Here is a 14,658-nt window from a genome sequence, read left to right on the forward strand (position 1 = left end):
GTAAGACCAAATATTTTATAACGTCATCCTCCCTTTTTTATTTCACGGCTTTGGTTATTTTAAAACGTGTTTGTTTAGTATGCTTTCATGTTACCGTGACAAACTGAAAATTTGACTAATATGTGTCAGTACAACGAATGTTTCACGTGTGTCTGTGTGGTTTTGTTTTTTTTTAAACTCAGTATCATTTTTACTCATTTTCGTTTTTAGGCTGTCACTTTACATAAATGGCTTTACTTAGAGGCCTGAAAATGCTGTGTCAGCACAAAAATGGTGTTTAATTATTTGTACGTCCGCTGCTAAATAAAGCTAAATACACTGCCTCGTGTTCTCCGTATTCTTTTGAATGTCGGGTATGGTGTAAGGTCTGCCAAACGCAAGGTTACTGCAAAACACAAGAGGGCAGCCTACAATAAAGACCTCGATGTATTTTTTCTCCGTTTTGTGCACTGCAGCGGGTACACACCATCGTGGCTTTGTATGACACGATATTAGCATTAGCATTCGAGTTACGCGCGCCGCACTTCTGTGATCTAATTCTGTTTGTTAAGAGAATCCGCTTCCGTGCTCATTTATGAAACATAGAATACCCTTATCGTGAAGTCTTTCAGGTGGATAATGAAAAAGCATAAGAGCAAACCCGACGTTGTAAACAGCTGCCAAAAATCTTTTATTTTTCTGTGACCAATCAGGAGCTCTTACTAACATGGGCACCTTAATAGGCCTTACACCAAAGGAAACAACAACAGCTGCACTGACAAGCACCAGGACACTGTCACCGTCGCACAATTACAATGGCAGTTTATATGTACACACGGCTTTGAGTAAAAACTAGTACAGCCAGCGAGTGAAAAGTTAACAGTCAACAAGTGTTTCCTCTTTCAAGAAGAGATCAAATTTTTTTAAGCTTCAATAATAATAATAATAATAAAAACAATAGAAAATAGAGACCAAATAGGTGCAATAAGATAGACAATGTGTGACATACATATATATAACAAGTGCTTTCATTTGATGTATTGCAATTATTTTAACAATCCCAGATATAGATATAGCATCTCTGACACTGTCAACTCTCATACACAGCCCTAACCTTCATCTTCCTCCAGACAAGTGTGTGTTAAGAGCATGTGGAGAAAAGGAAAAAAATGCTTATAAACGTTGAAACTGAACATGCCTCAGTATTTCAATGTGAACCTGTTACGTAGAGAAGTGAAAGCATAAAATTGCATAATTGAGTGTCTCAGCAGTGGAACATAGATCACACCAGACCCCACCCACAGTAACAGAATGCACTGTGGTTAACATGTAATAAACATAAAATCTGATCCCTCATGTACTGTGACACAGTATGACTTCACATGGGAATAACGTTTGTCTTTCATCTGAGAGCATTTCTCACCTCTTATTATTGAGAGAAAAACAAAAGTTGGTTCTTGTGACCCATGTCTGGTGGGAAGAGTGTAAATTATACAATAACAGCCTGCTGTATATCCCTTTTCTCCAGGGATATATAGCATAGAATATATAAATGTTTCGATTCCCCCCCGAACTGTTGTTTTTACCTCTTCTGGGGGGGGGGAGAGTCCAAATCTTAATGGGTTGGGGGGGGCAGACACCCCCCAATCCACCCCATAATTTGAACCCCGCTGTTGGAAATGCTCTGTTTCCTCAGAATAGATATCTCTCAGAGTAGATATCTCATTATCAATGCAAGATCAGAGATCTGTACTGTCAGTTTATTGGGAGCATGTTGATACACTGACGCTCAGTGCGTATGCTTGTCTATATGAACTGGGATTAGCGAAGCACTTTATCCAATTCAACCAAGACCAGATCTGAGAAACACCTCCTGTATTGCTCTAGCTGACAATGACTTTCGTCATCTAGAATCACCTTCAAAAGCATTATGTGCTGGCAAAGAGACCTGTTGTTCCAAAGCCATGTCTGCTTGAGTGAGCTCAACATATGCCCTGATTCCTTAGGGACTGCCAAGTGAGAAACCATGGCGTGTGAACAGCCCTGATAAGCAGGGGGCCTCTGTGTGTATGTGTGTGTGTGTATGTGTGTGTGCGTGTGTGTGTGTGTGTGTGGTGGTGGGCGGGGGGGCGCTGTCTTCAGATGCTTACAATGCTAAGGTATTATAAAATTCAACCTTAAGCTGGATATAAAATGCATCAGACAACACACGCACAATCAACAGGTTGAATAGAATTAACACGCAGATTGCAGACGCAATCAGCTCTCATTGCTTTTCTTATCCTCCATATAACACTACAATAACACCCAAGTGTTCCTCACACAGAACTATCATTATACAGACAGATTAAGCACTAGAGATAGGTTAGGGTAATGACTGTGTACCTCTTACTATGTAAATAACTTGGTGTAGTCGGCCAACCAATAACATTGCTTACAGAAAACACCTCCCACCCGCTCAGTCGGACTTAATGCATTTAGCATCATGGGAACCAGATGAAGGTTCCAGCACCTCAGATGGTCACGTACAATACTCCTACACACCTAACAGCTCTTTGGCATCTCCAGTTTCAGTAGGACCGACAGTAAACACATGGAGCTGGAGTGCTCGAGAACCTGCCCTTCAAGCCAGGTATTATTTTTCACTATTACTATTTCTGTGAGACATATTTTTATAAAGTGTTTTAATCTAAAATAGGGTCTTTGGATATGGAAAATGGGATAATGAAGGACATGACATAACAATATTCCACTTTTTTAAACAATATAATCTATGAATTACACCGAATATTCCACCTTTTTTTTTTTTTATAAAAAAAAACAAACAAACAAAAAACCAAACAATATAATCTATGAATTACACCAACAATACTGACAGTTTTTTTCTTTTTTTTAAAACTCTTTTGGTTGAGTTGACAGTGTTTGAGAAGCTACCACTCTTAAAATGCGTAATTTCCCCCGTTTCCCCAGCGTAATTCTATTGTCAACTTTAGGGGTGAGCCATGCCAAATCCATCAGCTTAACCATGACCATTGTTTAACTGAGTCTGATAAAGACCAATGTTTTATTAACAGCCTTGCAACTCTTAAGATTTTGCGATCCGGCCGGAACGTAAAAGATTCGCCTCTCCAAACCGTATGCCCTTAGCATCGACATAATGCATATCACTGACAACAAACAGAATTCACTCTTGCATCCATTCCAGTCAGTGACTTAAGGAGCCAACAGTTTGAAGCCTTTTGTTTTTGTGATGGTCTAAGGCAATGGCTATCCCCTGCACAGCTTTGTCCTCTATGGCTTTACAACTTCCACTGCACCTTTCTCCCTGCTCTTGGTGGCATTTAGTGACGACGTAACATCCTGAGTTTCTTTCTTTTTTTTTTTTTTTCTTTTCTTTTTTCTTCTCTAAACACAGTAAGACCTCCGTGTGTAGAGGCCTCTTATACCGCCTACAAATGACAAACAATATACTGCTAATTACCAGGAATGTGAAAAGGAGTGACAGAAACAGGAACGAAATAAATAAATTATAGAAAGGACACAAATTGTTTTCCAAAAAAAAAAAAAAAGCACAATTTGGGCCCATTGCAGAGCAAGAGCAAGAGCGGACAGTTTGCCGTTAATTTTGTCGCATTGAGAGGGTGGTAACCTCCTAGAATAAACTTTTATAAAATTTAAAAAAAAAAAAAGTGTTTATATATGCCTCCCGTAAACACGTCTGCGCTAATCGCCGCTATTGAGGCTGAGATGACTACATCAGCAGCTGCACTTTTGTAGTTGTCGTTGTTGGGTTTTTTTTTTTTTTGACAGTGGACAGTAGATTCCTTTGAAATAACTGTGTTTAATCATATACTATATGGTCACTGCCCATACACTGACGAAAAGCTGTAGGATGTCACATACAGTACTATTAGCACCATAGCCAGCCCCCTAAGTTGAATGAACACCATTATAGCATGAGAGTATCCGGGAGACAGAAGAAGAAACACATCCATTATCAAAATTCAACTGTAGGTCTGTTGAGACCCAGGAAAAAAGGAAATAAAGATGTGATTGTGTATATCTGTGTAAACAAGATTGTGGCAGGTACCTTAAACCAACATCTCTTTTTTGTTTCTTTTTTGTTTTAGAGGACATTGATTTTTGAAGCTGTTTCTTTCTCTCAGAATGGCGACACGCCTGCTCTGTAGCCTGCTTCATGGACAAAAACACCACAATATACACATTTATAAATTCATTTCATATTTTTTTTTGTCTTCTTTAGCATGCACATGCAGTATTAAAAATACAGTTAGATCAGAGTATAGCTGAAAAAAGTGTAAAAATTCCAGTGCGACAGTCTTTGAGTTCTTGAGGTTAACATGGTCGTCAAATAACATGAGCAGTGAGATAATCCATTACAGAGAACTAAGCCTACAGCTCCCATGCTTACAATTGCTTTTGGTGTCTCTCTTTTTAAAGAGATCAGGTCTTTGATATTTTTTTTTCTTTCATATTTAGTGCATCTTAATATGGTATGATCCAGCCCCTCTCATCAAAACAGCACCTGAGTTTGCGGTCTGAACAAATGAAAGGCTTTAGCGACGATGCTGGCTAAACAGACTAGGGCTAACGGTCTTCCGCTCCACTTTTGAACTGCTGTTACCAAATCCACAACATTTCTATCTGTCTGAAGATTCCATTGGACAGCCTTTTTCAAGGACTTGTAATGAGAGGCACATCATTGGCCAGACGTCTAAGACCAGGGCCGGGCCTGACGGACTAGACCTGTCAGCATCACATATCAGCCTGTGTTACAACTTCAGATCCTGTTGTAAACCCTGAGCTCAGTGCTTGCTATCTTTCCTTTTTCGTAGATGTTGAATAAACATGACGAGAGACTTAGTCCAGATTCCTACTACCAGCTTGCGGAAATCGAGGCCATTGAACCCTACGATACACAACTGTCTAACAGCGCATCACGGAGGAGTGGACCGGTTGTTTAAGGATTACAGGTGTGGCCTGGTTCAGGTCCAACTGTGTGTGAGCACAGCTGTACCTGCTCTGTAAGGCCTGTATCTCCTATTCTCTGACTCTAATGGATGATCTCACTGGTTGAACATTTGCTCAAGCAAAGAGGGTTCTTGCATTCCCCAAACACAGCCGTTAAAAAACCAGCTTCACACTGATCTACACGCTGGCGTTAAATACCATCGCTATGCTCGGAGAACCCAAGACACAAATCAAGGAGAAAACTTTACAATATCGTAACTGGTTTCGAAAAATCAGTTGTCAAAATACGGTTGGCAAAAAGATGCTCCTGTAACGTTCAGTTTTGTCCAAACATACTTTCACCAGAACGCTAAAGAAAAGAGTCAGTTGTCTTACACAGTCAAGGTGAAAAAAAAAAACCTCTCCCCCAAAGTTTTATACATTGTAATCAGGACTACACGAAGAACTCAGACGAGCCGACACCAGAGACATTCCTTCGCTTTCTGTGCATCTCTGAGCACAACACCAGACACCACCAAGGCACAGTCAATCTCCTATGTTTCCTCACACAAAGTACATTCCTGAAAGCAGTTAGAGGCACAGCTGGCCTCTCCCTACGGAACAATGACCCAGTCCAACCCCGACGCCAAGCCGGATAGAGCAGGTACAAATGACCTGTCCATCAACCCAGACTCCCTGGCAACGAGGAGGCCAGTTAGTCGTTAGAATGCATTGCAGAACTTTTTATTGAACCTCATATCTTGCCTTTACAAGGCACTCCTAAGACTCCAAGACTGAAGTGCGCTCAAAAAAAAACCCCAAAACATTTTAGTATTCTATCCTGGTGGCTAATTAATCTAGCTGGATGACTAAACTAGATGGATGTCACATTTAACCACAACAGGGACGAATTCAGGCTTTGCCTTGCAATTATAGCATTTTCGTTCAGCAAATCTCTCCCAAACACTTTGGCCTAGCATTGAATAATCACTGTTGGAAAGGTCAAGGCTAAAAAGTCTTTCCTCATAGCTTGCATTGCTGTCAACAACCACCCACATACACAAGGAGAATTCCCTCATCTGTATTATCTGTGTTCTATTGTCGTCTGTCCATCTTTAGAGGTGAAAGGGCAGATGCTGCCAGGAGACTGTCAGCCGGTGAGATACCCCCCCCCCCTCACCCCTCACCCCAGGCTACCTGACCGAATGGCTAATCAATCAACTGATTGTGCTAGCGCTGATTCTCTGATCCTCAGAACCACGCTGAGATTCGCTGAGGAGAACAGCGAGGACAGGAATTAGCCATGGAGGGGGGGTTCGAATTTGAATCTCCTTACGCAGTTTTGTAAAAAAAAAAAAAAATCTGTCAAATAAACAAAACGAGTCAAGTGGAAAAAGTGTTCCGATCCAATTATCAATCCACAATAAGGTGTGCCCCACAGCCGGGGTCGGCTAGCTTAAAGAAACTGGTTAGTTTTGCTTCGTTTGTTTACGGCATAAACAGGTGCCACAGTGCCGGGAAAACCCTAAGGAATAAAAGGCAAGCCATAGCCCCGTTTTTTGTTGTTGTTTTTTTTCCTTTTTTACAGACAATTATGTTGACGAACTCACACCACTATATGGAAAAGGAAGCTCTTATACACTGATATTTGATCTTCACAAAGTAACTACACTTGTAGAGGTAGATCAATATTCTCACCTGTTTAAAATACACATTAGTCTATCATATGAGCCTGTGAGCTTGTTTATATACTGAGGAAAAAGTAGCTTATAATATGGAACAATAAACAATCCAGTAACAGATAGCATATTCCCCCATACTTACTATGTTATACAGAGAAACAGGAAAGGCCATTTGCAAAGCTCAAACGCCTCCAAGTAGACAAGTCGAGTTCTGGTGTCTCTTTTGTTGGTAATATCTACCATTTGGACATCAAAGCTGGACAATAAAAGCTTTGCACTGTACGTCGAGAACACATACGGAGCTGTTATAAAGGACCTCGTCAGTCCCAAAAAGCTGATTAAAATAGAAATACAACTGTAGGCATATCAAGGTACACTGTATATATAGCTATGCTCTGTCGATAGATTGGATATTGACTGGACTTGGTACAGGGTTATCTATCACAGATTATACAGCATGAAAACGACACAGCCGTGGTAAAAATCAGAGGAAAACAAACGACATTATCAACGTCAGACCAGGTTTTCAATTGAGATGGACCTCTGAGCAGTCTTTTGTTTTTATTTTCATGTTCTACAAAGAAAAACAGGCCAGCGCACATCAGAACATTAGCGTTGGATATTAGCACCTCACATGAGAACCGAGTAACTAGCCCTGGATGAGAATATCTAGCCAACTATTAGAGTCGCTATTCAACTTCACACAAGTGTGGAGAATATGGGAGTGGGATGCATCAAAGGGAATTAAAAATTGTCAGCACCCCCCCCCCCCCCCCCCGCACCAAAATAAAATCCCTCTCGTAGAACATACAGAGCCCCCAAAAATTGGTCTAAAGAGTCATGTTAGTCAAATTTGGAGAGGGGTTACCATGGAAACTCATAGTTTCAATGAGCGTAAAACAAACAAAAACACATTTGTGGTTTCACATGAATTACAGCAACTTGTGGCAGCCCACTCAAAGGCTTTGAATTTCCTCAGGCCCTCTGGTCTAAAATAACATAACAGGGTGCGGAGCGATGGGGAGGGCGCCAGCCTCACTGGGGTCACACACTTGGGTCCGCTGCAGAGCAGTAACAACGGGGGTCATGCTATAAACCCAACGATTTGTTAATCTGGCCCCTAACAAGCCATGGGTTTCTCCAGTATTTTCTTGTAACTCCATAAAACGTATCAAAGCGTTGCAACTTCAACGTACATGTTTTGAAATGCTAAAAAATTTCCATCCTCTATAAAGGATTCTTTGTTAAGCAATAATGATGCAGAGATATAACATTAGAGCCCTTGGAAATCAGTTAGTGGATCTCAGAGTTGTGCTTACTCGATATGCTTGTGTCCACTTACATAGAGAAAGGCTTTGCAGGATCTCCCCATAACAATGTCCAAACAATTAAGTCTGCAGAACATGAAAACAAAAATGTGGAAAGCATTAAAAAGAAGGAAAAAAAAGAAAAAAAAAAAGCATGAACAGACTGTATATAACGGTATGTTCTCTTTACACTTCAAGATAACATATAAACATCAATTCTTAAATTTATATATATGTTTATATATATATATATATATTTTTTGAGCAACACAAAAAGTTCACGTAATACCACGGCAGTGTTCGGTCAGACCGGGAGCACTGTTTACATCTCTTAAGAAATTACTTGAATGATTAAGTTCAAGATGTAGAAGCTTTGCTTTGTACTTGCAGTGTCAGTTAAAACTGAGATATCCCGTTGCGTTCTATGTAATCACTCGCAAAAATACAGAACCTTCTTATTTAACTTGGTGTAAAACAGACTGGTGTTACTTTTGGCGGAAAATGTTTATCTGAGCCATAAATCATTGCTACATGCCTACCTACTTAATGAATTCACTACTAAATCAAAAGGAAATATTTGAGTAAAAAAAAAAAAGAAAAAAAAAAAGACACTTAATATTTGAGGTGTTGAAGAGACTGAGCTGTAGGGTGTGCAGAGGTGTATGAGTTTATCAGCTGGTGTTGACGTATTTTGGATGTGTTCATGTTCCTTTAACGAGGCAACTAAAAAAGTGCCTTACTACAACTTACAACTGCCAGTTTTACAGCCTTTTTTTCCCTCTGTGGTAAGACACTGAGAGAGAGATACCTTTGCTTACACTGCACAGGTGACCAGTCCTATCAGGAAGAAGGAGACACATAGGGCAAAAATTCTCCATTCTCATAACTCTGTGCAGCATGTGAAAAAGGCCTCATTCAAAATGTCTCTGGAATTCTTCAGTGTTTACCCACAACTCTGTGCTAACGTGCAGATGAATGACAAGAGTGCTCTCAAGCGTATCCAGTTCCTTACGACCCGACCTTCTCACTAAGTGACGCAGTCGAGAGAGAGAGAGAGAGAGAGAGAGAGAGAGAGAGAGAGAGAGAGAGGAGGACCGGAGCGGACGCGGTTAAGTGCTGTAACTTTTATTACTTCCTACTGAACCTGTGAGGTCAGGAAAAAAAAAAAAAAAAAAGGTGAAAGGTCCAGAGGCTCTCTTCACACACACGCAGAAAAGAAAAACTGCCACAAATAACTCTCATGACCGCACTCCTGTCTCGGTTGCTCAGAATACTCTTTCCAGTCAAAATCTAAGCTTTTCCTCCACTGATAAAGGAAGAGCTCCCACATGGATTGGGCTCGTTCCATTACTGATGGAGACTGATGGGGAAGAAGGTCGCCTGAGGGTGGCAAAGGTGTCTAAACCTTATGGCCAACCTTGCCACTAGCTTTTAATGTGAGTTTTATTAGCGGTCTCAGTACTTAAATGTATAACTCGATTATAGCAAGAGCGAAGAAAGAAAAAATGGCACATAAAAAACAACAACAACAACAACAACAACAAAAGCAAATCCTTTTTCTTTTTTGGTTGCAAGAGTATATTCCTGTGAGGAACAAAACAAACAAACAAACAAAAAACATACAAAAAATAAAAAAAACGAAAACGTGTTGTCCTGTGTTGAATGAAGCTGCTGGTTTTGCTGTCGTTGATCACATCCCTGAAAGAAATGACCTATTGGTAAACACGGATATAAAATTTGATATTATAAAAATGTTCCTCTGCTTTACGTGAAAATTGCTTGTGACGGCAGAACAGAAGAGGGGCAGTTGAAGGTCCCTTTTGCGTCCATTTTCGCACCCAACAATGTTTAGCACAACATTTTTTTTTTTTGCATCCTTTTCCACTAGAGGGAGCTCTCTTCCCCCTTCCTCTCCAAACACAAGCCCTCCGTGGCAGTACATTCTGTTGGAGAAGGATTGGAGGGAAGTGGGGTATCTCGTTGACCAACTTTTAGCCCTGCTAAAAAGTGCTGGAGTCAGTTGGAAAAATCTCCATGGAAAACAAGGGTATCTTCCCCCTCTCTCTGTTTTACAGCACTCTCAATGAGAGCATTCTTCTTTCAAAACAAAAAACAAAAACAAAAAAAACAACAACAACAACAACAAAAAAAAAGAGTGTGGGATAGAGACTTGTCCCGCCAAGACGGGTCCCACCGCAATTGACAAACATGTTTAAGAATAGAAATTAAAAAAAAAAAAACAAATAAAGAGGCAAATGGAACATGAGAAGCATGGGATTTTTCTTTTTGTTTCTTTGCTTGCTTGTTTGTTTGTTTGTTTTTTTTTGCCCGGTAAAGCTACTTGTTGCTTATTGTTCTGGAGTCTTCTGAGAGAGCAGTGGTATTTTTTGGGGGGAATGAATACTCAGACAGTCTCATACCTGACTCCAGGACATACATAGTGGGGTTGGGGGTGTGGTCAGTTCTGGGTGGGTGGGGGGAGAGTAGTTGTGGTGGGGTGTGGTCATAAGAAATGGGGCATGGCAAAGACACGAGGGGTGCAAGGGTAAAACGTGAGGCTCCGCATGCAAAGAAAGCTCCGCCCCGTTTCCATGGCAGCCACGTCAGCGGCTGTGTCAGTCGACAAACCTCTGACATGCCTTCTTCCAGCGGCAGGCGGTACACCACATGTCCCTGTTCTCCATTCCGTACACCTTACGACACTTCTTCCCCTCGCCCCGCGACTTCCTGCTGCATAGACCAAAAACACAGGAAACCAACCGTGTCAGTTCATCGCCGAAATCACAAAGCGCTTACAAGCTGATGCTGCCCCAATTATGGCATCGTACAGTCTCTCAACTGTACGACATCAGCGAACGACCGAATGATCGGTTTTGCAGATGCATCACTGAGGAGAGGGATACCTGAGAGAGCCTGTCGCCCTAGGAGGAGATGAAAGCACCGCGATGGTCTGTGAGCGCTGCTCCCCAAAGCCCTGTGACCGTGTATGAGTGGGAGAGGCCTGCAATGGAGAGCACGCACCATTTAATATAGTCAATCAAACACACGCAGGCTCACGCAGAGCGCTGCTAGCTTAAATGCACCATTAACTTAAATGCATCGATGAGAGCACCTAGAAGTGCAGTGGTCTCAGTATGGAGCGGCAGCAGTCTATGTAGGCTTTTGTTCCAGTGCTAATCAAATACGCACATGATTTCACATACTCAGGCTTTTAATGAGCATCTGAAGATCAGTGACAGTGGTTTAATTAGGATTAGAGCAGAAGGCTGTGTATGCTTTGGCCACTTTGGAAAATGTGTGGCCTGAGGCCACATGTATGGGTGCAAAGGGGCCACGTGTAAAACGTGTAAGTAAGTGTGTGTGTATTGTGTGTGTGTGTGTGTGAAAGAGAGGGAGAGAACGAGCGACATTTTGCAACGCTGCAGAAGTGTGAACAGAGTGTGTATGAGGGTCTCAGGGCATAATATCAGTGACAGTGAGTGCGTGGGCGTACGCGTGTACGTACGTGAGTGTGCTTGCGCGCATGTGTGTGTGTGTGTGTGTGTGTGCGCGAGCACACACATGAGTGTGTGTGTGTGTGTGTGTGTGTGTGTGCGTGTGTCTGTGTGAATGCGTGCGTGTGTGTTTACTCACAGAGGTGCCAGTGAAGGTGACAGGTGGGGACTGCCAAGAGATGCTGAAGCTGCTGCTGCTGCTGGGGGTGAAGCCTGTGGTACTGGTGGAAGGGATGGTGACGGGGGCAGTGGCCTGTGAGGGGGGGGACAGCAGGGGGCTGCAGTCAAACTGAACTACTCTCAATGTCACCAGCACCTGACCAACAGGGCCATGCAGGACTGGGCAGGAGTTAGGAGCGGCTCTGTGTGAACACGATGCTACGCACGCAAATCTGGGACGTAAATCAGGAGTAACCTGACACCACATAAACAGGGACTGTGTGGGCTGTGAGGTTTGGACCATATTTCTAGTCTGTCTGGACAGAATTAAACTGATATAAATACGCTTTTGTGCACAGAGTTCGCGTGAACTGAACTCGAAAAAGATCTGGATCAAAGCTAGTAATCAGAGCCGGTGTAGACTGTGCTTAGCGTGACTGAGGTTAATGTGTCCCATTTGCGTAGAGATGAAGAAACGTAACCGAACATAATTATAAGTTGGACATAATTAATATAAATAACCGGACATAATTATAAGTTAGATACCTTGAATGTGTGTTTAGCCCATGTGAGCACGCTATGCAGTGACCATAACCATGGGAGCACAATTACCAGAGTGGACCACACCTGAGCGCTATCTGCGATGCGAATCAGCACAGAATGCTGTTGACGGATACGGTCACTGTGTAGGTCTCTGTGGCCATTTACCTGGTAGGCGTGGTCAGTATGCACGAGGTAGAGCGCGCTGGGGGCGGAGCGACTGAGAGGGGTGGTGCCGCTCTCGTGTTTGGCTCCGTTGGTGGCGTCGGGCCGTCTCTGGTCGGGAAGTGGCGGAGGAGACAGCACGGAAGGCGAAACCGGAGACAAGCTGCTCAGGCCGTCGGCGACGGAATCCGTGTTCAGCTTTATCTCCGTGTAGTAAAAGTCCTCTTCGCCGTCGCTGCACTCCGAGTCACAATTACGCCTGAGGAAAAACAAGGAGGGGCCTTTCTTACGATACGTTTAATATGATAATAGTTGCATTTAGGTGGGGTTTTTTTTCCTACAGCATCACAATCAAATGCATACTCCCCAAAAAAAAAAAGGCTATTAAGAATTTGCATGAGCTGTTTAATGGAATCTTAATTGAATATGTGTAACACTTTTGTTCTTTTGACCCTTGTTTGCCTTCTGCTGTCATTCTCTCACACCCGGCGGTGAAAAAAAACGTAACCGTGGTGATAATCCTGTTAGAATTAGTCTGGTGTTTTGACAGGCTGAGTTAAGGAGCAGCGTGAGAATTTGCTTATCTCTCACTCTAAAGGGTATCAGGAGTTCACCATGATGGCTGTCAGAGCTCAGAGTGTGAGAGTGAGACTGTGTAATGTGTGTGTAATGTGTGTGCGTGTATGTGAGAGTGAGTGTCTATCTCTTCTTGGCCGGTGACCATGTGAGTCTACTGGGGTGTGTGTACAGTCAATGGAAAGCTGTCCTTACTAGTTTAGAATTAAATGAATTAGACTGTATGTGCGTGGTTGTTATTGTAGCTGTGTGATAGCACCTGCTTTCCGTGATCTGTGTGTGCGTGTGTGTGTGCGCGTGTGTGCGTATCTATCTTACCCAAGGTGCATGGTTCGAATGTGCCTTTGGATACCGGCGGCAGTGCTCAGTACTTTTCCACAGTTCTTCCACAGACACTTGAACATCACCTTCATGGAGTTCTATTCAAGAGACAGACAGACACACAGTCAGACCCACTGCACTGACCAACATTCTTATTCAAGAGACAGACAGACACACAGACAGACCCACTGCACTGACCAACATTCTTATTCAGGAGACAGACAGACACACAGACAGACCCACTGCCCAACATTCATATTCAAGACACAGACACACACACAGACAGACCCACTGCCCAACATTCTTATTCAAGACACAGACAGACACACAGACAGACCCACTGCCCAACATTCTTATTCAAGACACAGACAGACACACAGACAGACCCACTGCCCAACATTCTTATTCAAGAGACAGACAGACATACAGACAGACCCACTGCCCAACATTCTTATTCAAGAGACAGACAGACACACAGACAGACCCACTGCCCAACATTCTTATTCAAGACACAGACAGACACACAGACAGACCCACTGCACTGACCAACATTCTTATTCAGGAGACAGACAGACATACAGACAGACCCACTGCCCAACATTCATATTCAAGACACAGACACACACACAGACAGACCCACTGCCCAACATTCTTATTCAAGAGACAGACAGACACACAGACAGACCCACTGCACTGACCAACATTCTTATTCAGGAGACAGACAGACACACAGACAGACCCACTGCCCAACATTCATATTCAAGACACAGACACACACACAGACAGACCCACTGCCCAACATTCTTATTCAAGAGACAGACAGACACACAGACAGACCCACTGCCCAACATTCTTATTCAAGACACAGACAGACACACAGACAGACCCACTGCCCAACATTCTTATTCAGGAGACAGACAGACACACAGACAGACCCACTGCCCAACATTCTTATTCAAGACACAGACACACACACAGACAGACCCACTGCCCAACATTCTTATTCAAGACACAGACAGACACACAGACAGACCCACTGCCCAACATTCATATTCAAGACACAGACACACACACAGACAGACCCACTGCCCAACATTCTTATTCAAGAGACAGACAGACACACAGACAGACCCACTGCCCAACATTCTTATTCAAGACACAGACAGACACACAGACAGACCCACTGCCCAACATTCTTATTCAAGACACAGACAGACACACAGACAGACCCACTGCCCAACATTCTTATTCAAGAGACAGACAGACATACAGACAGACCCACTGCCCAACATTCTTATTCAAGAGACAGACAGACACACAGACAGACCCACTGCCCAACATTCTTATTCAGGAGACAGACACACACACAGACAGACCCACTGCCCAACATTCTTATTCAAGAGACAGACAGACATACAGACAGACCCACTGCCCAACATTCTTCCCCTCACACATCTCCTTCCC

General features: G+C 42.9%; 1 protein-coding gene across 1 annotated transcript in view; it reads right to left on the reverse strand.

The window, feature by feature from the left end:
• Window positions 1–10,554: 10,554 nt before the first annotated feature.
• The window catches only part of znf704 (zinc finger protein 704), a 31,499-nt gene continuing 27,395 nt past the window's right edge, over window positions 10,555–14,658 (reverse strand). The window contains exons 5-9 of the mRNA XM_030789508.1: window positions 13,192–13,292; window positions 12,301–12,556; window positions 11,573–11,686; window positions 10,843–10,940; window positions 10,555–10,669 (exon numbers count right to left, since the gene is read on the reverse strand). Coding sequence (XP_030645368.1) covers window positions 10,555–10,669; window positions 10,843–10,940; window positions 11,573–11,686; window positions 12,301–12,556; window positions 13,192–13,292 — 684 coding nt within the window. The remainder of the gene's footprint in view (window positions 10,670–10,842; window positions 10,941–11,572; window positions 11,687–12,300; window positions 12,557–13,191; window positions 13,293–14,658) is intronic.

The sequence above is a fragment of the Chanos chanos genome, chromosome 12 (genome assembly GCF_902362185.1).
Source record: "Chanos chanos chromosome 12, fChaCha1.1, whole genome shotgun sequence".
Lineage (NCBI taxonomy): Eukaryota > Metazoa > Chordata > Actinopteri > Gonorynchiformes > Chanidae > Chanos > Chanos chanos.